A 26,884-nucleotide genomic window follows, 5' to 3' on the forward strand; every position below is an offset into this window, starting at 1 on the left:
GCTTCTGACAATCTTGATTTGAACATATTCACAAATATATATAAATAGCAACAGAATGTTTCTTCATTCCCCTTCCCTTATGTTATAATTAAAGATTCTAGGATTTAGCTTAGAGGTAGAAAAGGATGGATAATAAATGCAGGATGTGTTTTGTAATCATTCCTAGTGTTTTTTTCTTACCTGTTCCTGTATATTTAAAGAGGGATTTAGAGTAGAAGCTTGGAATAGAATAGAGCATTTAGGTCTGTTTTGAAAGCTGTTATGCTGAGGAGCATGGTGTGTTCAGATTTCAAAATGTTTTTCAATGTCAGAGTAAGCTCTTGTGCATTGAATCCAGTGCTAACCAAAGTTTATCATACTGTGAGAGTGCCAAGGCAGGTTTGCCTTATTCTTTATTATTTAGTATAATTTAGTACACACCTCAGTTAAACATGATTAGACTTTTTTTTTTTTTTAACTTGAAGATTTATTTCAGAGAACCAAAAGCCAAATGCTAGACCTGTGGCATATGACAGTAATAGTACAGAGCAGATTTTGTGTCAGAATACTATGATTTGTTGTAGATATGAGCTTACATTTGTTATAGTGAGAAGTGTTTCTTGTTGCTCTGAATTATAATTTCAGTGCAAATTCTACAGTATTGTTTTATAATTTTTTATTTTCTTGTTAGTAGAATAGTATGTATATTGAAGAAGAATATTACTTATCCATTCTTATATCTCTATTTTCATGGAGGTAGCAATAATAACTCCATAATATAATTGGATTATATTAGTGATATACCTTTCAGTGCAAATGTGCTTAAGATCAGATACTTAGATTTTATATGTTTAGATTTCAGAGAATGTATGACTCTTGCATTGGGTGGGAGGTTGAACAAAGTGACCTTTTGAAACTTGCTCTAGATTTTAAATTCTGTTCTCTAATAGTGAACTGTAAACTTAAGAGCTCCAATATGTAATGGCCATGTTTTTCATGTAGAAAATTAAAGTTCAAAAAGGAATTTGTAGAAGGCTCAATTCTTATCTTTTGCTATATTGAGTTTATGGCTTTGGTATATGTAATTGGTGATAGGTGGTGCTGTTGTTGCACAGTTAGTGTGAAGAGCCTAGCATTCCTTAAATCTTCTGTATCCCAAGTGTTGCAGAGGGATTTGCCATTGTGGTCAGTCAATGAGTTGTAATAATTTTTATAAGCAAAATGAATATGATAGCTCTTTAAGCATCATCATAATTTAACATTCAAAGAAACAAAATATTGATAGTTTTGCAGCTTTTAAATTCAGATAGAAGAAAAGCTGGAGATCTGAAAAAGTAGTTAAAGACATCTCTGCAGATTTACAGTGTAATATTGAAAGCTTTATAAGCCTTTTATCTTATATATATATTGTTGATATTGTAAACTGTTTGTTTGGCAGGCCTATTATAAAACTACCATCAGCATGTTTCCTCCATTGAATGTTTATCTTACTACACCTGTCGTCAGTTCTTGGGTATTTAGAACTAGTTTTATATATATATTTTTTGCCATTTTCCCTGTCTGATATCATGTATTCCATCAAACACTTGAGAATTATGAAAATGTATTGGGAGCTACATTACCACTTAAAACAGTCTGGAAGCCTTTTTTTTTTTTTTTTTAAAGATTTTTAAAATTTATTCATGAGAGACAGAGAGAGAGAGAGAGGCAGGCAGAGGGAGAAGCAGGCTCCACGCAAGGAGCCCAATGTGGGACTCGATCCCCGGTCTCCAGGATCACACCCTAGGCTGCAGGCGGCACTAAACTGCTGCGCCACCGGAGCTGCCCTGGAAAGCCTTTTTTTAATTCTAATTTAATCTGGTCAATACTTCAATTAACAGCAGAGTGTTTCCTTGAGCCACTAATTTTGGAAAGTGATTGTTTTCATACTCAACATATATATTGTCGTATCTCTTTTACCTTTGGATTAACAGGCTACTGCATGCTTTATATCTGAGATATAAATCTGATAAGATTCAAAACGAATAGACATTCATATGGTGTTTGATCGAGGTGTTTAATAAAAATGACATTTATTACATATTACTTTTATAATTCATAGAATATGGAAATTACAAGTATATTTGAGGTCCTTTAGCCCCTTTACCTTTTCAGTTTATAAATGCAAAAGAGAATTCAGGCCTAGGGGAGGTGGGGGGAATGGAGAGATGTTGGTCAAAGGGTACAGAGTTGCAGTTATGTAAGATGAGTAGGTCTATGGATCTAATGTTTGTGTGTGATGAATATAGTTAATAACACTGTATTGAATACTGGAAAACTGGTGCTGTCATCATACAAACCAGGTAACTGAAGAGATGGCTGCAGTGATCATTTTATCATATATGCATATTAAATCATGTCATACACCTTAATATATATAATTGTCATTCAAAATTTATTTTAAAAAGAAAAAAATACGGGTTTATATATGTTAAATGATTTACTCATGGTGGTTAACAGTTAGGTTAGTTGTAGGACCATAACTGGGTACACAGGTCATTCACATTCACCACAGTGTTCTTTGCAATATGTTTTGCCTTTTCTCATTTATAATGTATTTATGAAAGTTACTACAACATTTAAGTTCTGCTTTTCAGAATACTAAGAATATTTACCTTTATCTGACATGGAAAACTGTATTAATTAAAAAAAATCATAGTTGCTTTGCTCTAAAATGGAAGGCCATCATGCAGGAACTGAGCAGACTTAACAGGAGTTTCTTAAAGACAAGAATGAAAGACTTTAAGAACAGATCGTTCATTTTCCTATATATATCAAGTGCGTGTGCTCTTAGCATTTTCTGAAAATATTTGTGATAATTTAAACATGAATATACTTAAGTGTGTGAACAGCCATAAATGTGTGCGTCTGTGTGCATGTGTACATATGTTACATCTCAGACAAAAAAAATTTGATGAAATTTAGGAGATCTCATTTTCTTATAATCATGTTCTGACCTCTGTTCTCATTCACTGAAATTGTCTGTGTTCTTGTGCAGATCAGTGGGGAAGCACAGGAACTCTTTTCTGTCCGCCATGGCCCCATTCGAGCCGCCAGAATCCTGCCTGCTCCACAGTTCGGTGAGTGTAGCCCTTAGAAGAAACAAATCACCCCAGAGTTTCTCTTTTATTGCTCTTGGATTACAGACAGCGAGAATGATAACTGAAGTCTGTTCTCTAAGTGTCCATCTCTTTCCCACCCTCCCCACAAGATAAACTCTTGTTCTGTCCGTTGAGATGGAAATAGGTAATCTTAACCAGTTCAATATGGCCAGTCACATTCTACTGTGCTTTTGATTTGTCTTCATCCTCTTTGATCTCGATTTAGCCTCTGACTTTGCTGGCTCGCTCCTGAAGCCCTCTTCTCTCTTGGTTTCCATGGCATTGCTCTTACCAGATCCCTTCCTTGCTTATGGGGCTGCTTTTGTTAATGTTTCTGGCTTGGCTTCCTTCTGTGGGTATTCCCCGAGTCTTTGTTCTCACGTCTTTGCTCTTCTCGGTTATTCCTAACTTGCTTGGAGAGCTTGGTTTTCACCATCATCTCGCTAGTTGATGAGTCTGCTGTCTGCCTTCCCAGCTGTGTCAGAAGTACAGTTTCAGGCTCTGACCTCTGATCTCTAACAACAAATACTTCTTAATGCCTAATGTTGTATTTAAATATTGCATATGTTTTGTTTTTATTTAAAAAATCAAATACATGTTTAAATTAAACCTGCTATTTGGGTGCCCGAACAACTCCCGGCTCTTTAATGATCCAAGCTTTCTGTTGTGTTTTCTCATTTACTTGCCTGTGTTCACTCAGGAATGTTTTTGCACCAACAATAAAAACACATTTTCATCTTATTTGCATACTTTAAAATCTTTTAAGAAAGAGGATATGAAAATATTTTAATTCTGTTATATTTTTAAAGTTTTTCCAGAAGTTGGGTAATCTTCCTTGTAATACTTCATTGAGCAGTTAATTCTCTAAACTGTAAGAATGCTATTTAACCAAAACTTACTACCATGTGCATTATGCATTGACCATATGCATAAGTAATGTCAGGGATTAATTTAGTGATTAAGTCTTTAATTGAAATGGAAGGGTGAAGTAACAAGGCAACAACATCCTGCAGTCACGTGGAGATTTTTCTCCTTGTTATTGGACTCTATGGTATATCCAGAGTTCAGCTGTCTCTCCTTTGCTCTCTCTCTCTTGTTCTGTCTTTTGTTGCATTTGAGTTTTGATGAAATCCTTTGATGAGGAGGATCGTGGAACATCTTTTTCCAGAAGGTTTTGGGAATAACCAGCTTTCTCTCTGATGGTTGGACTCAAGAACAACTTTATTATTAAAAGACTTTGCTAGGTCTTTGTTTCTTTTGTATGTAATTCACAGAGGCCGATTTTTCTTCCTTCAGATCATTTATGAAGGTTTTTTGTTTATGCCAGTTATTAATGTTCATTAATGTTCAGCTTTTCTCAACTTTGGGCAGAAATACTTCATGAGAGAGTATAAAACTATAAAAGTTAATATTGCTAGTAGAATTTGAGTATGTTTAATTTATTTTGTCTAGTTAACCAGTTTCTCTCTCTCCTATAATATACTTACTTTTAAAAATAGAATATTAGATTTGAAATGTAATTTCACATAGCTAAATGTTCTTTTTTTTTTTTTTTTAAAGATTTTATTTATGAGAGACACAGAGAGAAAGAGAGAGAGAGAGAGAGAGAGAGAGAGAGAGAGGCAGAGACACAGACAGAGGGAGAAGCAGACTCCATGCAGGGAGCCTGACTCAGGACTCAATCCCGGGTCTCTAGGATCACGCCCCGGGCCAAAGGCAGCGCTAACCCGCTGATCTACCTGGGCTGCCCATAGCTAAATGTTCTTATACAAAAGTTACTTGTCACTGTATTTGATTAATTTTCTAGATTTGTTTTTACTGAAGTCCTACATGTGACTGATCACATAAAGTTTGTAATGGAAAATAGAACACGTCATCCCTCTCTTTAGCCTATTTTGCTTTGTGTGATCATTTTGATGGAGTAAGTCCTTTAGTAGCTTTGTGGTAAATTTTGTTTGAAGATGTCTCTATTCTTTTTAAATTCTTGTTTGGTAATTTGGCTGGTTAACAAATACTTGTTTGTAAATGATGTTAGTTGAGAATTTTGAAGGCATCAATCTAGCGTTATGGTTGAAGAGTCTGAAGCCATTTTGATACCTTTGTCTATGGTATGTTTTTCTCTAAGGGATATAGTAGAATGTTCTTTGTTCCTAGAGTTCTGAAACTTTATAATGTTTATTAATTCGTACATTGTCCTGGGCCCTTTCAGTGTGGGAATGCAAGTAGTATAGTTTAGAGAAAATTTCTTAAATTACTTTTTTGATTTCTTCTAAGTTTTCTTTGTTCTCTCTTTCTGGTACTTCTATTGCTTGGCTGTTAGACCTCCTAGAATGATTAATTTAGAAAAGTTGTTTTTTGGGACATCTGGGTGGCTCAGCAGTTTAACTCCTGCCTTCAGCCCAGGACATGATCCTGGAGTCTCGGTATCAAGTCCCATGTCAGGCTCCCTGCGTGGAGCCTGCTTCTCCTTCTGCCTGTGTCTCTGCTTCTTTCTCCGTGTCTCTCATGAATGAATAAATAAAACCTTTCTAAAAAAAGTTATTTTTCATGTTCTTTTGGGAGATTGTCTCAGTGTGGGTTACTAATTCTTCTGTTGAGTAATTCTTTCTACTATCATGTTTTCCTTATTCTTAACCTTCTCATACCCAACACCTTGCTCTCTCCCTCTCAGCTTGCTCTCCTCTTCCACTCTTCCTTCCCTCTCCCTATCTCTTCTTTCTTTCTTGGTGTAATTTACATAGCAATGTTACTAAATAGAATCCAATGATGTATAAAAAGAATTATATATCATGACCAAGTAAGGGATATTTCAGAAATAGAAGGTTGGTTAACGTTTGAAAATCAATCAGTATAATTCGTATTAATGAAACGAAGGAGAAAATCCATATAATCATCTTATTAGAAGTGGAAAAAAAACTTTGATAAAATTTAATAGTCATTTATGATTGAAAAACACTTTCAGCAGGGAGTCTGAGTGGCTCATTCGGTTAAGTATTTGACTCTTGATTTCAACTCAGATTGTGATCTTAGGGTCATGAGATCAAGCCCCTTGTTGGGCTCTGTGCTCAGCACAGAGTCAGCTTGACGATTCTCTCTCTCTCTTTCCCTCTGCCTCTCCCCATGTTTGCATGCTCTCTCTAAATAAAATCTTAAAAAAAAAACAACAACTTTCAGCAAATTAGGATAGAAAGAAACATTGTCAATTATAAAAATCTTCAGCTAACATCATACTCAGTAGTGATATATTAAATACTTTCCTTCTGAGTTTGGGATGTCTTCTGTTATGACTTGTATTTTATCTTTGAATGCAGGTCCCAGCCATTACCATAAGGCAATATTATATTCTAATATAAATACTGGAATGAAAGATATGAAATTGTCTTTATTCATTGATAATTTGATGGTATATATGTAAAATACAAAAGAATCTATAAACTTAAAATTAATAAGTAACTTTAGCACAGCTGTCATATTCCAGGTTCATTTGATCTTTTGTGAACTGATCCCCTCGCTGTGTATTTTTCCAGCATCATTTTTCATTCATCCTTAACCATTGTCCCCCATCTTCCCCTTCCTTGCTGTAAAGTACTCCTTTGTGATAGTTGTACTGAACTTCTTTCATTTCCTCAAATGATCCATCCTTCATAAGGTCATTTCATTGCTGTTTCATTTTCTAGAATTCTCATGTCCTTCTAACCTTTTTTGCCCTATATTAAATGTTAATAGTATGTGTTCTCCTAGGACATACTTTTTAAAAAATATTTATTTATTTATTTTAGAGGAAGTGAGAAAGAGTGAGTGTGTGCAGGGAGGAGGGACAAAGGAAGAGGGAGAGAGAATCCCAAGTAGACTCTGTATAGAGCATGGAGCCAACTGGGGGCTCAGTTCAGGGCTCAATCTCACGACCCTGTGATTATAACCTGAACAGGCTGAAACCAAGAGTCAGATGCTCAACCAGTTGTATCACCCAGGCACCCTGGGACTTACTGGTTTTTTGGTTTATTTTGTGTTGTTTTGTTTTTTCAGTTGTTCATTTGTCTCTTCCTAGACTTTTTTTTAAGGTTTTTTTTTTTTTTTCTCTTTTAATTATCGCTATACCCAGTGTAGAGTTTGAACTCATAACCCTGAGATCAGGAGTTGCATGCCCCATTGACTGAGCCAGCTGAGTGCCCCATATCTCTTGGTAGATTTGTAGTTTGTCTTCATATCTTAAGTGCCTCACCAAATACTTGATAAAAGGTGTTAATATTTGTTGAAAGTTGCTATATGGCATAATCTTTTGAAAATTCTGACCTGAAGAAAAATTTCCTTTCTGTAGGTATTTCTGTGGAAAGTCTTGTCCTTTAATTAAAAGTGAAAAACTGAAGGATTTGGACAGTATTTTATCCCACAGAAGGGAATATTAAATATAGTATTAAACATAGTAAAAATGGTTATTTACTTGTATCAACATAGTTTATGCTTTCCTACGTCTTGGTCACTATCAGTAATTGATTACTTTCTTAATGAACCCACCTGCTTTAGAATATTTTAGGACAGTGCTTCAGAAAACTATGACCCATCAGTTGGTATTCTTATATCAGATAAAAACTGTTACTATCCTTCAAATCTTTCTAGAACTTATTTCAAGTAAAGCAAATTCTTTGTATTTATTACTTTCCATAGCCATTGTGGTTTTTAGTATCTCAGTACTTCACATGTGAAATGAAACATATTAATATTTATGTTTAGAAAGTGAAAAATCACTTGATTCTGTGTTATCAGAGATAAACCTAGGGTTACCTCCTTCCTTCCCTTTCTTGCTTCCTCTAGGTACTGTGATACTTGTATTCACAGAGTATACATTTCCTGACTTTTTCCCTTAGCATCGTGAAATTAACTTGTAGCATTATGTTCAGGGTCTGATTCAAGTTCTTTTTTTTTAAATGATTTTTATTTATTTATTCATTAGAGAGAGAGAAAGAGAGAGAGAGAGAGGCAGAGACACAGGCAGAGGGAGAAGCAGGCCCCATGCAGAAGCCTGACATGGGACTTGATCCCAGGACTCCAGGATCATGCCCTGGGCCAAAGGCAGGCGCTAAACCACTGAGCCACCCAGGGATCCCCATGATTCAAGTTCTTTACATATGTTTCACATTTTGGCTCTTAGGTGTGTGTGTGTGTGTCTTTTTTTTTTTTTGTATAAACATTTATATTAATTTTAACTTTTCCTTTTAACAAGTTGTTACACACTTCTATATATGTGTCTATTTAAAAATATGAGGAATTATTTTCTTAGGATAACTCTTAGAAGGGAATTAATAACTGGGTCAAAGAATATATACATGTAAAATTTTGATACATATTGTAAAGTTGCTTCTTAGAGAGTATACTGTCATCTATACATGAAAATTCCTTTTTTCTTCAAGCCTGTCCTCTACGAACTTTTATGATTCTTTTTAGTCTTTTCATATCTGGTGGAGGAAAATCCTCTTCATTTGTAATTTTTTGGTCTTTGAGTGCTAGGGAAAGTGGACAATCTTCATATATTTGCTCTTTATTCTAATTAATGTCATGCTTGTTTGTACTCTTTGCTTTTATTGATTGAGCTCTTCATTGTTATTATTAGTGATATATTATTATGGATATGTATCCTATATATTTCATATATAGTTTGCCATTTGTCAGGTTATTTGGTGAAATCTATCAGTTTTTGTTTTATGTCTTTAGTTTCATGCAAATCTCTAGAATCAAAGAAAATATTTGCATATTTTATAACCATGTCTAACTTTAAATCATGACTATCCTTGAAAGTTGAATTACATTTTTTGTTATTTGTTTTATTTTAATATTTTCTTGATTGTTCCTTGCCAGCCTCTGATTTTCATAGTTTTTTTTTTTTGGGGTGGGGAATCTCTCCTTTATTATGGTCTTTCCCATACTATATGTGTTTCTTTGGAATCATGGGAACAGTAATTTACTAATCACCTCATCCTTTGCAGTGCTTTGCTTGATTATGTGGAATATAAATAGTGACCCAAAATGAATTTATTCTGTATTTGACAGAAGAGAAACCAGAACTCTACTTTTCTATAAAGTATATTTATCATTTATCAGTGATCAAATGAATAATGCTGTTTTTAACTCTAATAGAGCCTGTAACTCAATTAGGAGTTATATTAGCCTTGTACTCATGCTGTTTCCTTATTGGTTATGGAGAAAGATGATCATTTTGGTCTCAGACTTGAATCAGATTTCTTAGAAATGCAGATTCAATCTTATTCATTATTCTTAGGAGTCCAGTGTACTGAGTACCTGAACTCTCTTCATATGAGAATGTCTTAGAACTAATTCTTATAAGCTAGTATCTTTTTCTGAGAATAGGACTTTGGAGATAGTTTCCTCAGATGTCTCTGAGCCTAATTTCTGGTACTCATCCACAATACCAGGTAGCCAACCTGGCTTATTTCTTCCAGATTATTTCATTATTACTTCCTGCTGGAAAGGTACTGTTATTTATCGTCTTGCTAAGTAAGGAATTTGCAGTTTCATATCTCAAAATATTAAAAGGTTTCTAAAAAAATCCCTAAGATCCAACTCATTTTTTTATTACTGGAGTGTAAATGCCAAGTATTTTCTTAAACTTAAAATATTATAGCCTACCCATGCAGTCAAAAAAACCAGGTGTTGCTTTTTTTTTTAAACGATATAAATGGCTGAAGTTATTTTCCTAGAAATAAACCAGCAGAATAATTCTAGAATTGTTAAACTTTCTTCCATTTGCTTATTTTTGTAAATTTTCAAACACTTCTAGGTGTCATGTTTTCATTATTTTTCATAAAGTACAACTACCAGCCTCATCCTTTTCAAACAGATGTAAATGTGGTTTTTATCACAAAGTAGAGCTGTTTGTTTTTTCATCTGTGTGAATTTAGGAATTTTGATTAACTTCTCCAGAAGGGTTTGCTATATATATATATATATATTTTTGCTATAAAATTCTAATGTTAAACAAGTAAATCCTGTAAACATAAAACATGAGCGTGCGCGTGTGCACACACACACACACACACAGTCTGTTCAACCAAGACACCAGCAACCTTCCAAAGTAGGCCAACTGACATTTGCTTACAGTCATTACCAGTATTTTGCAAAGAGGAAACAGGCTTATTGACATTTTAAATGGCCAAACTATGAGATTTAGGGCCTCCCTAATGTTTTCTGCTCTAATTACTTCTCAGTTTGGGGTGTGTGTGTGTGTGTGTGTGTGTGTGTGTGTGTTTTAAATAACACCTAGTCTTTATCATTGGGGCTTTTACTACTTGGAATCATTTAGGTTTTTACAAAATTTTGCTCCTGTGATTTAGGTAAATTATGACTGGAAACATAGGTTCTGTTCCTCTTAAATTTCTTTAATGTTTTTGGTTGGATAAACAGTGTTTCCAGGAGAGAATACCTGTGTTAGAAGTGCTATTTTTTTAGTTTTTTAGTTTTTGTGATGTCATGGGTGTTGAATCTGAGACATTGATCTAAAAGTATTCTTAGTTTATACCCATTTGAACCCTGTGATTAAGAGCTTTTCATATGTGGGCTGTAGTGAAAGGGAAGTGTACTGAACAGAGAGGAAGTTAATTTATAAATGAAGCGAATAATAATGCTTGATATTTTTCAGATGAAATTCTAGGTTGATTATATACATTATCATCACTTTACTGCTAGTCTGCAAAGGTGAGTACCATTACCCGGTTTGATAGGTAAGGAGACTAAAAGCTCAAAGAGGGTAATTGGCTGGCATAAGGACATACAGCTGATGGGTGGTAGAACTGGAATTTGAACTTTAAAGCTTGGCCTCTTAATCATTAGCCTCGCTGTGTCCATGATTACAGAGAAACACTTCTACCAAATCCAGTTGTTTCTAGTCTATGTCTCTGAAGAAATCAAACTGTTGTGTATTCACTGAAATATGTAAAAAGTAGCTCTGTTTCTCTGTATTTTCTTCCATTTTGAAAGTCTAAAATTTCTTCAGTTTCTTATTGTCTTCATTGTATTTGAAGTCGTTGGTTGTTCAGTCTAAAGGTGAAGAGCAATTAAAATAGTCAATAAGGGGCACGGATATATAGAAAAGCCATTATCCTACATAACAACATTTAAAATTTTAAACTGTCAGACTAGCGTATGTCACAAAAGCAGCTGTAGTCTATTCAAGTTACATTTACCTTAAATTAAATCAGCTGTTGAAAAGAAATGTTGATTCCCTTTTACAGGATTCCATATAAACTATTAAAAGTACATCAAAAGGGTTAGTGACGGATATCTCCAATCAGATAAAAACAAAGGTGTAACACGAAACAACTAAATTACATGTGAGCTTAATGATTCTGACCCAAATAAACAGACTTGTAATGGAGATGCTGATGATTATCAGTCCAGCTTAAATGCTTTTTACTGTAGAACTGTAAAGAAGAAGTGGGTGTCTTAGTGAATTGGACAAGTTGTGGTCTTGGAAATCTGTGTTCATTTATCATAACACATTCCTAGGTGTGAAAGTGAAAACTCATAATTTTCTAAGCATAGTTATTATAAAGTAAGCCTTTAAAAATTCATCTTTTAAAGGTTTTATTTATTTATTTTTTAAAAGATTTTATTTCTTTATTTGAGAGGGAGAGAGGACCTGTGTGTGTACTTGAGCTGGGCATGAGGGGCAGAGGGCGAGAGAAAAGCAAACTCCCTGCTGAACAGGGAGCCAGATGTGGAGCTCGTCCCAGGACCCAGGGATCATGACCTGAGCTGAAGGAACATGCTTAACTGACTGAGCCACCTAGGTACATTCATTCATTCATTCATTTATTTATATTTATTTATTTATGAGTGCAAGCCAGAGGAAGGGCAGTGGGGTGGGAGGGGGAGAGAGAGAGAGAGAGAGAGAAAGAAAAAAAGAAAGAAAGTAAGAAAAGAAAAGAAAAGAAAAGAAAAGAAGAAAATCTCTAGCAGACTCTGTGCTGAGTGCAGAGACTGGTGGGGCCGGATCTCACAACCCTGAGAGTGTGACCTGAGCAGAAACCAAGAGTCAGACACTTAACCAACTGAGCCACCTAGGCACCTCAGAGAATTCATCTCTTTTGAGAAATAACTTACATACAACAAAACTCATGGACTTTAGGTATATAATTTGAGTTTTGTCAGATGGATGCAGTTATATAGCTACCAGCACAATCAGAATACAGAGCCTTTCTATCCCTGTAAAAAGTCCCTTTTCCAATTTAAACCTACTAAAATGGCTGTGTACAAGAGAGATAACACATGTTGGTGAGGATGTGGACTCCTTGGAATTGTCATATGTTACTATGAAAATGTTAAGGTAGTACAACCGCTGGCATGGTTTTTTAAGCATGGCAATATTTTTAAGCATGGCAATTCCTTAAAAATATTAAATATGAAATTACCAAAGAGCCAGCAATTCTACTTCTAAGCATGCAACCAATAAAAGTGAAAACATACCTCTACACAGAAATTTGTATGTGAATATTTATAGCTGCTCAATTCACAGTAGCTGAAAAGTGGAAACAACCCAAATATCTATCTACTGATAAAGAAAATGTGGTATAACCATGCAATGGAATATTATTTGGCCACAAATAAATGACGTTGTGATAAATGCTACAACAGGGACCTTGAAAACATCATGCTAATAAGTAAAAGAAAGCATCCGCAAAGGGCCATAATTTGTTGACTTCATTTATATGAAATATCCAGAATAAGCAAATCCATACAGAAGGCATGTTAGTGGTTGAGAGACTATGAGAGTTTGAGGAATGATTGTTAATGTACACTGGATTTCTTTTTTCGTGTAATGAAAACAGTCTGCAGTGAATTGTGATGGTTGCATAACTCTAAATATACTAGAAACCATCGAATTGTACATATTAAATTGGTGAAATGTATTTGTGTGAATTACATTTTAATTAAGTTCCTTAAAACGAAAGTTGCCTTGTCCTTTGTGCCCCTTACCTCCCCACACCTGGAGCACCAGCAATGACTAATATAATTTATGTCACTATTGTTTCTGCCTTTCTAGAATTTGAAAAAATGAAATATGTAACATTTATATGTGCTTGGCTTCTTTCACTTCACATAGTGCTTCTGAGAAGCATCTATGTTGCGTGCTTCAGTTGTTCATTCCCTTTAAAAAAAAAAAATCTGAATATTATTCCATTGCCCAGATGTACTGTAATTTGTTTTTCCTTTCACCAGTGAATGGACATTTGCATTGTTTTCAGTTTTGCCTCAGCATAAAGTAGTTGCTTGGAGATACAAATTTTAACTTCTCTTGAGTGAGTAGTTAGGAATGCGATTACTAAATCATGTAGTAAGTGTAGGTTTATCTTTGTAAGAAAAGGCCCAGCTGGGGACACCTGGGTAGCTCAGCATCTGCCTTGGCTCAGGGCGTGATCCCTACATCGAGGTCCCTTCATGGAGCCTGCTTTTCCCTCTGCCTATGTCTCTGGCTCTCTCTGTGTCTCTCATGAATAAATAAATAAAATCTTAAAAAAAAAAAAGAAATTGCCCAGCTCTTTTCCAAAGTGGCTATATTTTTTACATTCCCACTAACAATGTTCCACTTATGCTAATAACTAATGATATTGATCTTTCTTGTGTAAATTTGCTATTTTATTATTTTTTATAAAAGTATTGGAATTTATTGCCATGTTTTAATAGTATCTTATTATTTAGTTGTAAGAGAACTGTATATAGTCTGGATACATGGCCTTTTTTAGATATGTGTAAAATATGTACAAAAATTTTGTCCCTTTATGTGATTTACCTTAATGATATTTTTAAAAATAGACTACTTTTTAGAGCATATTTAGGTTCATAGCAAAATTGAGAGGAAGGTACAGAGATTTCCCTTATACCCTTACACATGCATATCCTCCCCCATTATCAACATCAACACCAACACAGAGGGTACATTCAGGTTTCTCAAGAGCAAACATTTTTAATATTCAAAAGTTTTTACATTAAAATTTTAAAATTCATTTTTATTTATTTATATATTTTTTAAAGATTTTATTTATTCATGAGAGACATAGAGAGAGAGAGAGACAGAGACATAGGCAGAGGGAGAAGCAGTCTCCATGCAGGGAGCCCGATGTGGGATTCATTCCCAGGTCTCCAGGATCATGCCCTCAGCTGAAGGTAGGTGCTAAACACTGAGCCACCCAGGCATCCCTAAATGCATTTTAAATTTCCGATTTACTGAGTTTTTAAAAATAGGCTGCCATTGTTGTGTTTCCTTTTTTTCAGTTCAACACATTTTCTAGCTTACCCTGTGATTTTGTCCTTGACCTATGGACTGTTTAAAAGGATGTTGTTTTGTTTTTAAATTTAAGAGATTTTCCTGAGGTCTGTTACTGATTTCTAATTTAATCCCATTATCATGAGAAGACATAGTTTATATGATTCTGATCTGTTAAGTGTCTAAGAGTTGTGTTATGACAGACTATGGCCTATCTTGTCATTCATCTCTATCCTTAGGAGTTGTCTTTCTGCTGATTCTATCAGTTGTGGAGAAAGGGTTGCTGAAATCTTCCATAATAATTGGGTATTCTGATTTTACCAATTTTTGCTTTATGTATTTTGCTGCTCTGTTATTGAGAGCAAAAACATTTAGGATGGTGAAGTTATCTTTGTGCATTGATCAGTTTGTTGTTACTGAAATCCCTGGTGATGTTCCTTGTCCTGAAACCTAATTTTCTCTTTTTCTTTTTTTTAATTTATTTATTCATGAGAGACACACAGAGAGAGAGAGAGAGAGGCAGAGACACAGGCAGAGGGAGAAGCAGGCTCCATGCAGGAGCCTGATGTGGGACTTGAACTCTGGTCTCCAGGATCACGCCCTGGGCTGAAGGCGGCGCTAAACCACTGAGCCACCAGGGCTGCCCCAGAAACCTACTTTTTTCTGTTATTATTTTAGACATTTTTGCTTTCTTTAGACTGGTATTGGCATGATATATTTTTTGTGATCTTTTTACTTCTAATCTTTGGTTTTCTTTGTATGTAAAATGCATTTATATGGGCAGCATATAATTGTTACTTTTTTAAATACAATATTTCATTGTTTTTTAAGTTTGTCTTTTAGATCATTTATATTTAATGTGTGTATTAATGGGAATTGATTTAATTCTGTCATTTCACTGTTTTCTCTTTTTCCTATGTGCCCATTGTTACTTTTTCTTATCTCTCTGTCTTTTGGACTGAGTATTTTTATAACTCTATCTCTTTCCTTTATTGTATCTACTAATTATGTTTCTTTGTTTTGTTTTTATTCATTCTTTAGGATTTATATGTATCTTTAACACATTATTGCATACCTTCAAGTAATATACCATTTCACATACTGGATTAAAATCTTAAAACAACAACAAAAAACTTTGTTTAAAAATGGTCATATGACTTAAATAGATATTTCTCCAAAGAAGGTATAAAAATGGCTCATAAGCACATGAAAAGATGCTTAACATCATCGTTAGGAAAATGCAAATCAAAACCATGATAAGATACCACTTCATACCCATTAGGATGGCTATTATTAAGAACAAAACAAAACATAGCAAGTGTTGGTGAGGGTATGGAAAAATTGGAACCCGTGTGTTTAGTGTAACCACTTAATAGTGTAGCCACTATGGAAAGTGGTATGGTAGTTTCTCAAAAGCAGTGGATTTATGAAAAATTGTGGTTATTTATATAAATATAAAAAATAGAATATATATTTATAAATATATATATATTTAAGATTTATTTACTTCCTTTAGAGAGAGAGAGCATATGTGTGTGAGGGGAGGGACAGAGGGAGAGAATCTTTAAGCAGACTCCCAGCTGAGCATGATGCGTGACACAGAACTCAGTTCTACAACTCATGAGATCACGATCTAAGCCAAAACCAAGAGTTGGATGCTCAACTGACTGAGCCAGCTAGGTGCTCCTAGAGTTTATGTGTTTATTTATTTATTTTTCCCCTAGACTTTATTTTTTATTTTTATTATGTTTTTGAGAGAGTAAGAGAAATTGAAAGAACGAGTTGGGGGAAGGGCAGAGGATGAAGAAGACTCCCTGCAGAGGAGGGAGCCTGTCTTGGGACTTGATCTCAGGATCAGGACCTGAACCGAAGGCAGATACTTAACTGACTGAGCCACCCAGGCACTCCCCTGGACTTTACTTTTTTAAGAGCAGTTTTAGATTTACAGAAAGATTGGAAAGTACAGTGAGTTCCCATATATTTCCTGAATATACGTGGATTGCACCACAACCTTGTCAGCATTTGATGTCAGTGCTTTGGATTTTTTGGCCCTTCTACTATCTGTGTAATGGTATCTCATTTTAATTTGTTTTTCCCTAATAACATATGATGTGGAACAGCCACATAAGCTCTTTTCATAGGCTTATTTGCCATCTGTATATCTTCCTTGGTAAGGTGTCTGTCAGGTCTTTATCCCAGGTTGTTTATTTTCTTACTGTGGAGTTCTAAGAGTTCTTTGTATTATTTTATTTTATTTTATTTTATTTTATTTTATTTTATTTTATTTTTATTTTTATTTTTTTTAAAAAGAGGGTGTTCAAAATTTTTTTAATTTTAATTTTAATTTATTTATGATAGAGAGAGAGAGAGAAAGAGAGAGGCAGAGACACAGGCAGAGGGAGAAGCAGGCTCCATGCTGGGAGCCCGACGTGGGACTTGATCCCGGGACTCCAGGATCGCGCCCTGGGCCAAAGGCAGGCGTGAAACTGCTGAGCCACCCAGAGATCCCCTCTTTGTATATTTTAAATAACAGCCCTTTATCGCATAAAAATCAAATGTGATATATATATATATGTAATATATACATTATATAGGATATATATATATCATATATATTTTTTCAGATATTTTTTCCCAGCCAGTGACTTGTCTTATTCTCTCAACACTGTATTTTCCAGATCATATTCAAATATGTTTTCTTTCTTTTCTCTATTTTAGCTCACTTCATGCTGTTTCACAACTCATTGAAGCTCTGTTCATTTTTTCAGTCTTTTCTCTCCTTTTGTGTTTCCAGTAGTTTCTACTGCTGTCTCTTCATGTTTCCTCATCTTTTGCCCTAAAGTATCTAATATGTTGTTAGAACTTATCTAGTGTATTTTTCATTCTTAGAAGTGTGTGTTTATCTGTATGGAGAGATCTTCCATGTGCTTTTAATATGCTCATACTCTACTTTCTTGAATATATGGAGTACGTTTTTCACAGCAGTTTAAATGTCAGTTTATTCTGTTGATTGTTTTATCTCCTTATTATGGATCATATTTTTTTGCTTATTTGTATGTCATGAAATATTTGTTTGGATGCCACATATTGTAAATTTTATGTTGCTCAGGGCTGGTATTTTTGTATTCCTTTAAGTATTTTGGGGCTTTGTTCTGGGATACTTGACTTAAATTACTTGACTTTTTGTTTGGTATGTTTGGAACAGCCTTAATTCTAAGGCAGACGTGTGTAAACATCTTCTTAAAGGGCCAGATCAGAAATATTTTAGGCTTTTTGGCCATATAGTATCTGCCATCACTATTCATCTCTGCCATCATAGTGCAAAAGCAGCCATTGGCAGTACCTAAATAAATGAGTAGTATGTTGGGGCATTCATGGAGGATTACTGTCCTGTGTTGCCTAATGTCCAATGTATGGAAAATGCCTTTTCATACATTTTATCTGTTTCTTAATTTCCAGCAGGTGGGTAAATTTACTCCCTATTACTTCATTATGTCTGCATATGGAAGTTCAGCATTTTGCTCTTCCTTCCTTCCTTCCTTCCTTCCCTCCTTCCCTCCCTCCCTCCCTCCCTCCCTCCCTCCCTCCCTCCCTCCCTCCTTCCTTCCTTCCTTCCTTCCTTCCTTCCTTCCTTCCTTCCTTCCTTCCTTCCTGTTTTTAAATTTTTTTAGAGAGGGAGAGGGGAAGGGCAGAAAGAAAGGGAGAGAGAGAGAATCTTAAGCAGGCTTCACATCTAGCTTGGAGCCCTGTGTCAGCTCAGTCTCAGGACCTTGAGATCATGACTTGAGCCAAAATCAAGAGTCTCATGCCTACCTGACTGAGCTATCCAGGTGCCTCTCTTAAAAAAAATTAAAAATGTATTTATTTATTTTAATTTTCAATTTTTTTAGGAGGGGAGGGAGAGGGAGAAGGAGAATCAGAAATTCTAAGTTTTGGATAATTTTTCTTAAGATTGTTTAGAACAGCACCTAGTACATAGTAAAAGCTCCAGGTGAATTTTTGTGAATGAAGCAAAGAAATAAATTGGATTTGGATTTTATTTGTATAATAGTTAAAAACGTAATGTATCTTTAGAGAGGTTGAATCTCAGATCCTTTAAAAGTTGCAAGTATTATATAGGATATTTTAGAGGTATTGTAGCCTTAATTGTGCTTCCTTTTCTCTGGTGCTAGATGCAGGAGCAAAAGAAAATGATAAAAACACCAAGGGAGTCCTTTATTTCTTTTGGTCTCATGAATAGGTAAAGGAGGCTTAAACTTTCCTTCCCCTTTTACTATCACCAAGGGACTACTGTGATTCTTGGCTTTCAGAGAATGGCATCTTTTTTTTTTTTTTTTTTTTTTTTTCTTGTGATGCTTTTAGTCTTAAAAATGAGAGGATTGAGCCTCAGCTGTTATCATTTGAAGTATCTTGTTGGCACCTACTGTTTAACTTAGGTTTCCTTGAAAATTTCCCTCTTGTTACTGTTACTGTGCCTTACAGTTTTTAATGTGTATATAGGTTTACTTTGGGAATGTTTTTGAATTTCCATTTTTTTTCACTTGTGTAACATGGAAAGAATCTAATTTGAGGTCAAGTGAATTTATATAGGTTTATATTTAACAACAACAACATGTGAATGAACTAATCAAAACTCTAGTTTTAAAATGTGAAAAACAAAAATAGAACTCTAGTGTATATGTTTGCCTGGGTAAGGACCACAAAATTTAGGAGAATGGCTAACTGGTAGTGGGTGAGTGACAGGGTTTAGAATGTATGAATCTATATAAGTCAATGGAAATTATTGGTAATGTTTTACTTCTCATCTTGGGTGGTGGGTTCATAGATGTTTAGTATGTTATTAAAACATAAAGGAGAGGTTCAAGCATTCACCATTGAAAAAAGTAAACCAGGAATTATTAATGGTCTAGTTCTTTGTACTCAGTCCCTTGGGTAGAGTGGAGAAAGATGCAAGCAATAGAAACTGAATATAGCAGTCTTTTCTGGGGCTGAAATGGAAATCAGAAATGAGAATTATAAACTTAAAAAAAAGGGAAGGATATTTCTCTCTGTATGTATTTTGCCTTGAGAGATTTATTTTATTTTTTTGCAGAATAATATATTCCTTAATTTGTTAATGTTTTAAATTTAGTAGTATTAAATCAGTTCTTTGTTTTAAAAGTGTGTGTATTTATGTATGTATATACATGTGTATATATGTGTGTGTGTGTACTTTTTTTTTCCTAACTAGAATAGTGACAATGTATTATATTGAGCTAACATCTGCTCTTGGTATTTTTCTTCATATTATTGAAAGAGCCACTGAAATATCTCAAATTGATCTTCTAACCTGCATATCAAAGTTTTAAATGTAATTAATATCCTTTTTTCGAACCTACCTCACAGAACTCTCATGAGGAGAAATGAAGGAAAGTATAATTGTTCTTAAATGATTTTTTAAAAAGTAATCTCTATACCAATGTGGGGCTTGAATTCACAACCCTGAGGTCAAGAGTTGCATGTTCCCCTGAGCCAGCCAGATGCCCCAGAAGTAAAGTATAATTAAAAAAAATTTTTTTCACTGATAAAGTGGCTAAAATGAACCAGGTATCAAGAGGGAGCCCCAATGATTTCTACTTCACTACTGATAGGAGAAAAGAAGTAGCTCCAGAATTCTTAGTGTCTCCACCATCACCATTTCCCCCTTCCCCTCTTACACTCAGTGTTGCCATCATTATCTTGAGATCATGGGAACTAAATTTCTTATGTCCTTTATCCTTGTGTAACTCAATCACCATGAAAAGACTAAAAGTCCTCTCTCATCCTTACACTCTCTGCATATAGCATTCACTTGTCAGACTTTTCAGATCTCTCTATTAATTCCCCTTTTACTTCTACTACTCACCTCAACTCCTGAAACTTTTTCACTAGGTCCTCTAGAAGTCACTAACTGTCATTTGCAAAATCTCCTATATCCTTAAATAACCTCTTTTACAGTGTTCTTTTCCTTTCTCCATGTTGCAGTCTTTCTTACTTATTACCTTTAGATTTTTGAAGATTAAATTTTTATTTTGTGGTTTTATGTATTACCACTCTTCACATTTCTAATAGCTGATAATGTTGAACATCTTTCATATGCATCCTTGAAATACCTGTATCTCTTTGGCAATAAGTCTAGTTATGTCTTTTGCCAATTACTGTTGAATTGGGGGAGTTCTTTACATATTTTGTATTCACATCTGTTCTTGGATGTATGATTTACAAATACTTTTTTTCTATCTATGGCTTATCTTTTCATCTCAGTTTAAATAAAGTCTAGTTAATTTGTTTTCAAATGAAAGGATTATTTCCTCAGGAATATTTTGGCATAAAGTAGTAGAGATCCCTCTACGTATTATTAACTTTGATACTCTGTATTTGGTTCTTGTTTCTCAGATATTGTTATGCATGGGGAAATTGGTCTTACTCAGCAAGAACTCTCTGTTTTTTAGCAAGATTTATCTCTTTGCAGTCTGCAAATCGTTAAAGGAACTGGATAAATCCCAAAGTTTCCTAGCTGATATAGTTGATCCCCGGGTGTTATAAGAGGTTTTACATCTCTTTAGGAGTATATAATTACCTCATGTAAAAAGACCAACCCTAGCATTTGACCAGGCAGTATCATTCTTTTGGCTAGAATTGAATGATTCATGTATGTGTGTTGGGTGTTTGCTATAAGTAGTATATGGTTGATGGGCAGATAAACTCTGGGCTATGTTCATGTTAACACACAATTATTATAAAATTTGTGTCTGAAGTAGTTTTTTTTCTAGGCAGATATTGAATAAACACCTAAATGTATTATTTTTTTTTACAGTATACTTTTTGGTTAATATAGTATTAGGGTTTTTAATTTGTCTTAATGGTGTCTTGACTCTAACCATATTATTCTATCACTTCTAATAGAGCTTTTCTAAATCATGCAAAGATGGTGCAATGGTCTTTAAAAAGTATTCTTGGTAATATAACTTGAAGCCTGGAATTAATTGTGTTGCCTCCATCCTTTCTTTATTTGTTTTGTTTTCTTGATTTCTTTTTTTTTTTAAGATTTTTATTTATTTATTCATGAGAAACACACAGAGTGAAAGAGGCACAGACAGAGGCAGAGGGAGAAGCAGGCTACATGCAGGGAGCCTGATGTGGGACTCGGATCACGCCCTGGGCCAAAGGCGGCGCTAAACCGCTGAGCCATCTGGAATGCCCATTTTCTTGATTTCAAGATTGCATTGGCTATTTGGGGTCTTAAGTGGTTCCATGCAAATTTTAGGACTGTTTGTTCTAGTTCTGTGAAAAGTGCTATTGGTATTTTGATAGGGGTTGCATTAAATCCGTAGATTGCTTTGGGTAGTATAGACATTTTAACAATATTTGTTCTTCCATCCATGAGCATGGCAAGTCTTTTTCTTTATGTTCTCTTCAATTTCTTTCACCAGTGTTTTATAGTTTTCAGAGTAGAGGTCTTTCACCTCTTTGGTTAGTTTATTCCTAGGTATCTTATGGTTTTTGGTGTAACTCTAAATGGGATTGATTCCTTAACTTCTCTTTCTGCTGCTTCATTATTGGTGTATAGAAATGCAACTGATTTCTGTATGTTGGTTTTGTATCAGCTTTGCTGAATTTGTGTATTAGTTCTAGCAATTTTTTGATGGAGTCTTTAAGGTTTTCTACATACAGTATCATGTCATCTGCAAAAAGTGAAAGTTTGGCTTCTTCCTTGCTAATCAGCAAAGATGCCTTTTGTTTCTTTTTGTGTCTGATTGCTGTGGCTAGGATTTCCAGTAGTATGTGGAATAAAGGTGGTGAGAGTGAATTCATGAAACTATCCTGTGTGTAATGTGTCCTTGAAGTAATAACTTTTTCCTTTTTTTAAGTTCATTCCTTTAATTTTTAAAAATGAGTAAGCAGAAAATCGTGTGCCCTTTGGATACCCAATAAAAACGTTCATTATGTAAAACAGTACCACCTTTTTCATTTTTAAGTAATTCTGTAAATATCTCAGAAAGGATGTATTGTTTCTAATGAATATCAAAAAAGTCACCACAGTGACATTTCCCCTGCCTCCATGTCTCCCACCCCACCCCACCCCAAAGTTGCCCAAATACTAGTAGGAAATTACAAAAAAAAAAAAAAAAAAGAGCAAAAGCCCTCCCTCTGCCCTGCCCCATGAGTAGTATCAGGTGAGTGAAAGTTTAAGTGCCACAAGTACAATGCAGTGTGCCCCTAGCGAGACCTGAGAGCTGTAGGTGGAGAACCAGTAGCAGCAGCAGTGGGGAGTCTCCCTTGGGAGATGGGTAGACAAGGACAGACACAGCAGAAGGCGCAGCACAAAGCCCGAGCCTCCTGGGTCCACTTCCTGGGTCCACCAGATGAGACAGCTCAGGGAGAGCCAGGCAGGCCTGTGCAGTGTGTGCAAAACGGGGACCAGAACCAGGCTTCCCAGCCTGCCTGGTGGGCACCGGGCATCCCTTTTAGCAAACTCGGGTTTCACCTGGGTGCTGGCCAGACCAGAGAAGCTGTCCGTTTGGAAAGTTCTGGGTGAATCAAACATGTGGGTTCCCCACAGGAAACTAAAGCCTTAGTTTAGAGACAGCTCTTGTTTCCACCAAATAAAACTGGGGACATAAAGGAAAAGGAGAAAGAATGTACCTTCCCAATATTTGTAAACATGTGTAGAAGCATATGGGAATAGAGCTTTTCCTAATTCAATAAAAAAGCATTCCTGTTGGATATTTAATGTATAGGCTCTGACATGATTATTAGAACATGGCATATTACAGTATTTTGGGGAAAAGAATAATTAATTAATTAGGTAATTAATTAATTTTTGAGGGGGAAGGAGCAGAGAGAAAGAATCTTAAGCAGGCTCCACGCCCAGCACAGAGCCAGTCACAGGGCTTGATATCACAACCCTGAGATCATGACCTGAGCTGAAATCGAGTTGGACATTTAACTGCCTAAGCCACCCAGGTGGCCCAAGAATCATATATTTTAAAAAGTTGACATTTGTTATTTTGGCACTTTAGGTAGCTTTTCACACACATAAATTTATTGGGGCTGAAAGTAGGCCTTTTAATATTAATTTTTGATTATTTATTTATTTATTTATTTATTTATTTTAAAGATTTTATTTATTCATTCATAGAGACACAGAGAGAGAATGAGAGGCAGAGACACAGGCAGAGGGAGAAGCAGGCCCATGCAGAGAGCCTGACGTGGGACTCAATCCAGGGTCTCCAGGATCACGCCCCGGGCTGCAGGTGGCACTAAACCGCTGCGCCACCAGGGCTGCCCTGATAATTTATTTAGAAGATAGTTTCTCTTAAACTCTATGGCCTAGAGTTTCCTGTTATAAGTTGTAGCCATTCTAAGCGCCAAAGGATGATATAATGTAGTGATCAGAGCATATTAACAGCTTTTGTTGCTTCTAATTTCTATGTTAGGGTCCTTTGTATCTTTCTCAGAATTGTGACTCAATGTGGTATTTTTTGAGATATACTCCTAAGCTAATTATATGGTATCTATATATATGTTTTGTTAGACATACGTAGAAATAGTCTAAATATTGGCCTTTTAATTTTACCACCATGTTTAAATCTTTTTTTTTTTTAATTTTTGGGATTTTAAGTCATCTCTCCCAAAGAGTTTCCGTCTTCTTGTTTTTGCTCTTGAATTTGTTCTATCTTACTTGGAACATATTTCCTCATATTCTCTCTTCTTATTCTCACCTTTCTTTTTTTGTAGTCTTTAAAAATTAAAAAAAATTATAAAAACGAATTACATATAGTTATACATGTATATTTCTTTGCATGTGTATTCCTTAATTCCATCTCTTTTCTTCATTAGGGACTATGTTAACAATTGGTATACATGTTTCCAGGGTTTTTTTAGGTGTGATTTTTTTTTTTTTTTTTTTACTTTATTACAGATTACTTAAGTTATTGGATCACAGAATTGTTGCCTTTATACAATTCTGGAAAATTATCTGCTTATCCCTTTGAATATCAATATATTTAATTCTTTCCATCGTTCTTCTGTCATTACCTTTACCATGTTCCACATAGAAATTTCTGTCAAGAATGCAACACCAGAGGAATAACCTAGCTAGAAAACAGGCTAACTTTCACAAAAGGAAAAGAAACCCATATCAGCTACTTTTTGGTTTTGTTTTTGCCTTAAATAAGAACTGAAGATTAAGGATGAGCAACACATGAAGACCACAGTGTTTAAAAAGCAAATAGAGGATCCCTGGGTGGCGCAGCGGTTTAGTGCCTGCCTTTGGCCCAGGGCGCGATCCTGGAGACCCGGGATCGAATCCCACGTCAGGCTCTCGGTACATGGAGCCTGCTTCTCCCTCTGCCTGTGTCTCTGCCTCTCTCTCTCTCTGTGTGACTATCATAAAAAAAAAAAAAGTAAATAGACTGCTAGGGGAGTCTTTAATTATATGTGGAATAGTGTGTTATTTGAAGATATATTTGCATTTCCCTGATGATGAGTGAAATAACTTAGACATATATACTGCAAACTCTAGAGCAACTAATGAAAAAAAAGGAGGAACAAACAACAAAAACCAAACAAGTGGAGTTCATCAGACAATAGAAGAGATAAAATGGAATATTAAACAAGACTTAGTTAATCCAAAAGAAGACAAGACCTAATTATATGCAGTCTATAACAAATAAATGTTAAATATAAAAATATAAAGATACGAATATATTTAAAGTAATCAGATGGTAAATTAATACATGTAGAATCTAATCATAAGAAAGTTTAAGTTCTGTTTTAACATTGGGTAAAGGCTTTAGAGCAAGTATTTCCAGGCATGAAGAGGGATATTTCATAATGAAAAAAACATCAGTTCTTTGGAGGTCAGGACAATCCTAAATGGCTATTCATTTAACAACAGAGGTTCCTTTTTTTTATTTTTTTATTTTTTTAAATTTTTATTTATTTATGATAGTCACACAGAGAGAGAAAGAGAGAGAGGCAGAGACATAGGCAGAGGGAGAAGCAGGCTCCATGCACCGGGAGCCCGATGTGGGATTCGATCCGGGGTCTCCAGGATCGCGCCCTGGGCCAAAGGCAGGCGCTAAACCGCTGCGCCACACAGGGATCCCCAAGAGGTTCCTTTTTATTGGAATTTAAGTTGGTGTTTTTTTTTTTTTTTTTTAACAAATCACCCACGTACCTTGTTTTAAATGTCAAATAACCAGAGCTTGACAAAAATTAGTCATCCCGTACTTCATACAGGATGTGAAGACCCCAAGTGTGTGTCATACAGAGTGTGAAGTCCTCAAATTGGAAAGGAGAGTTCGCATATCTGGGTGACTTAAAGAAGACTGCTAGTAAGGCTGAGGCAGAATGGGTGAGGGGTATTAAGTGACAGACGAGAGTGAAATAAATGAGGAACCAAAGGATGTAGGGCTTATAAACCATAAGTATTCTTGGATTTTACTTTCCATCTCTCAGTGAAATAGGAAGGCCACTAGAGGATTTTGAAAATTAGATCAATCAGACTTGCATTTTTATAGCATCATGCTATCTGCTGTGTGGAGAATAGAGGGTGGGGTATAGGGCTTTATATTCTTCAGTTTTGGAAAATTCTTACTATTATTTATAATTTTCTTCTGTTTTCCCTATTCTCTCTTTTTGGAACTCTTACAAGTTAGATGTTGAGCATGTATAACTCTCACTTAATTTTTTTTTAATCCATTTGTTTTATTTTTTGGGAAGGATTTGTTAAATTTATCCTCCATTCTGTTGAGTTTAACTTAAATAATCTTAAAATTGTAAACATTATTTGACTTTGATATGGGACTGTGCATGATCATATTCTTATTTGTAGTTCAGCAATTCAAATAAAAGATTAATTATCCCTTGTGCTTATTCTGAGGTTATTTTGCTTTTTAGGCAACCTTTCTCTAAAAAATATTAAGGTAAAATTTGTCAAACCCTTATTTGTAGTTTTGACAGTCACTTCTAAAGTGGAAGTAATTAACATTTTGAATGAAGTTAATCATACTTTTTTTTCTAATGCATATATATTCCTGCTTTTTCTTTTGAAAAACATCAAGCCCCCAGAAAAATAGAAAGAGTAGAATGAAAAACTCCTGGCTCATTATTAATATTTTGGTCACATTTTAGATAAAAAAAGAGGAAAAAGCACACTTCTAGTCATACCACTCTAATCAACCACTATCAATGTTATGCATACAACTCATTTCCTTTCCCACTAAACAAATTTCTCATTTGCTTCAATTTTTTAAAAAGATTTTATTTATTTATTCATGGGAGACAGAGAGAGAGAAGCAGAGACACAGGCAGAGGGAGAAGTAGGCTTCATGCAGGGAGCCGGATGTGGAACTTGATCCCTGGTCTCCAGGACCACGCCCTGGGCCAAAGGCAGGCACCGAACTGCTGAGCCACCCCAGGGATCCTCTTGCTTCAATTTTTTAATGCAGGTATAATTTACATT

General features: G+C 35.1%; 1 protein-coding gene across 13 annotated transcripts in view; it reads left to right on the top strand.

Annotated features, from left to right (window-relative positions):
* Positions 1 to 26,884, top strand: part of BCAS3 (BCAS3 microtubule associated cell migration factor) — a 592,168-nt gene that overhangs the window by 49,193 nt on the left and 516,091 nt on the right. For all 13 annotated transcript variants that reach the window (XR_012008696.1, XR_012008698.1, XR_012008697.1 and 10 more), the window contains exon 6: positions 3,017 to 3,098. Coding sequence is in view for 10 of the 13 variants with exons in the window: in XM_072779640.1 (XP_072635741.1) it covers positions 3,017 to 3,098 (82 nt within the window). In the remaining 3 variants the exon portion in view is untranslated. The remainder of the gene's footprint in view (positions 1 to 3,016; positions 3,099 to 26,884) is intronic.

This window comes from Canis lupus, chromosome 16 (assembly GCF_048164855.1).
Source record: "Canis lupus baileyi chromosome 16, mCanLup2.hap1, whole genome shotgun sequence".
Taxonomy (NCBI): domain Eukaryota; kingdom Metazoa; phylum Chordata; class Mammalia; order Carnivora; family Canidae; genus Canis; species Canis lupus.